Source organism: Sinocyclocheilus rhinocerous, unplaced genomic scaffold (genome assembly GCF_001515625.1).
Source record: "Sinocyclocheilus rhinocerous isolate Xijiao unplaced genomic scaffold, SAMN03320098_v1.1 scaffold5049, whole genome shotgun sequence".
NCBI lineage: Eukaryota > Metazoa > Chordata > Actinopteri > Cypriniformes > Cyprinidae > Sinocyclocheilus > Sinocyclocheilus rhinocerous.
The window spans coordinates 45,442-47,396 of NW_015659981.1; the positions used below are offsets into that span (position 1 = coordinate 45,442).

The following is a 1,955-nucleotide window of genomic DNA, read 5'->3' on the forward strand; positions in this document are numbered from 1 at the left end:
GAGGCCTGTGATGTCGTTATTAGCTCCGGTCTCTGATGTCTCTCCAAACCGATCGTTCTTGCCGTCGTAAGCGAGGACCAGCTGTCCTTCACCCCGGAACTGATAGCGCCACTCGACAGAGAATCCAGAGCCGTGAACCGGAGAAGACGGATCAACCCAGAACCCACAGTCCAACAGAACCGCTTCTCCCAGTCTAGAGCGGACCACAGGAGTTTTACTGGACACACTCAGAATGACTTTAAGAAAGAGAGAGAAAAAAGAGAATTTAGTTATTATTTTACTGAATCAAAATATATACAGTATACACTGCAACATGCAATTGGAATGCATTTTTTAAATTAAAATGCAAATAAAATTTGGAATTTCACGATGTAAAATAATTATTGTCATATTACTATTAATTATGCATCTAAAATATATAACATATACAAATATATGTATTACGTACAGTTATCTGTTATTAATATCTAATATTTTTATATTGGATACTCATTATGTTGGACAGCGTGAGCTGCTCGTCAAGTCCTTGTGCTGCCACTGAGAACCAATCAGCTTGCAGGTAGACTGTGGGCGGAGTCAGTGATCTTAGCTAAAAATTTTTACTGCTATTGAGGAGAACTCTTAGTGGTAAGATAAAATACTTTGTGAATACGGGCCCTGATCTACTGGCCTGACCAGGGGGTGCTTTTCTCAAAAGCATCGTTAGCTATGGTTACATTGAACTATTGGTAACAACAGAACTTGCGACCACAGGCCTAATTGATTTTGGGAAACGCACCCCAGGCCAGTAGAAAAAAACCCTTCATGTTGAGCCCTGAGTCAATTTTATATTTTTATTATTAATGTTATTTTTATTCTATTCAACAGTTACTTGTTAATAATAATGACCATTTCCTGATAGTCAAACAGTAGCCTACACGTGTACCAATTTGAACTGTATTGCAGAAAGACTGGTATCATTGTATAATAGGCTATATAAAATAAAATAAAAACAAAAAAGTGGTATATAGCCTAAAAAGTGGATTTATTGTTTATTGTTTACACAACAGCTAAAGAAACACCATGATAATACTGGTAATGTAGTTTGGAGGACCACTACTAGAAAAAAAACACATGCTTGTTGAATTTGTGATCAACACCTTTTTTATTTTTATTATTTTTTTTACATTTTTTTGGTTTACTTTTGTACAATACGTGGAACAACCAAAGAGATTAGCTAGTAAGGCAACAACACTGAATTTGTGTTTGATGAATGTCTGATTGACTTAATCAGCTTTATCATTATTTAGACTAACTCCATGAGACTTACAGATGTAATAATTAACAGCATAGTCCAAGTTGCTAAATGAAATTAGCTCCAGTTGGAAAAACTAAACAAGCTTATATTTTTTTTAAATTACAGTTGGGTAATGTCAAGCGTCTGTATGTACGATGTGAAAAATATAGGTTGGGAATGGGATATATAAGGGTGGTTAAGGCCGTGATACACTTTATTTTGTTTTCGCTTTCGAAAACAACCCAGTAAATGAAATTCAGCTTAGAGACTGATGACGTTGAATCTGTCTAGAATATCTATTGGCTGCCGCTTCAAGAGCTATATATGAGCTCTCGCAGGGATTTCGCCAGTGTATAGACAAGTCACTGAGGCGTCTAAAACAAGACAAACTAATTCCTGTAGAACGATTTTTTAAAATCAAAAAGTAAACATGCAGTCTAAACTAGTTTTTCTGCTCATCGGGATTCAACTCGTTTATGCTGGTGAGTAGATGATTTGACGTTATTCTATTATTTATTCCATTAAGTTAATTATTTGATGTTTTATACAGTGTAACATTTATACAGTGTAAAAATGTTAATGTTGCGATCGTCACTGATTTAAAAATAATTATTAACTGATTCAAAATGTCGTGTTTTTTTTTTTTTTTCTTTTTTTTTTTTTTTTTTTTAATTTTTTT

At 34.3% G+C, this 1,955-nt stretch overlaps 1 protein-coding gene and 1 pseudogene across 1 annotated transcript in view; one reads left to right on the top strand and one right to left on the bottom strand.

Annotated features, from left to right (window-relative positions):
- Positions 1-700, bottom strand: part of LOC107724756 (tapasin-like) — a 6,058-nt pseudogene extending 5,358 nt beyond the window's left edge.
- A 926-nt stretch (positions 701-1,626) lies between these two features.
- LOC107724757 (class I histocompatibility antigen, F10 alpha chain-like) overlaps positions 1,627-1,955 on the top strand; it is a 2,547-nt gene continuing 2,218 nt past the window's right edge. The window contains exon 1 of the mRNA XM_016533783.1: positions 1,627-1,758. Within this exon, the coding sequence (XP_016389269.1) occupies positions 1,707-1,758 (52 nt within the window). The 5' untranslated portion in view covers positions 1,627-1,706. The remainder of the gene's footprint in view (positions 1,759-1,955) is intronic.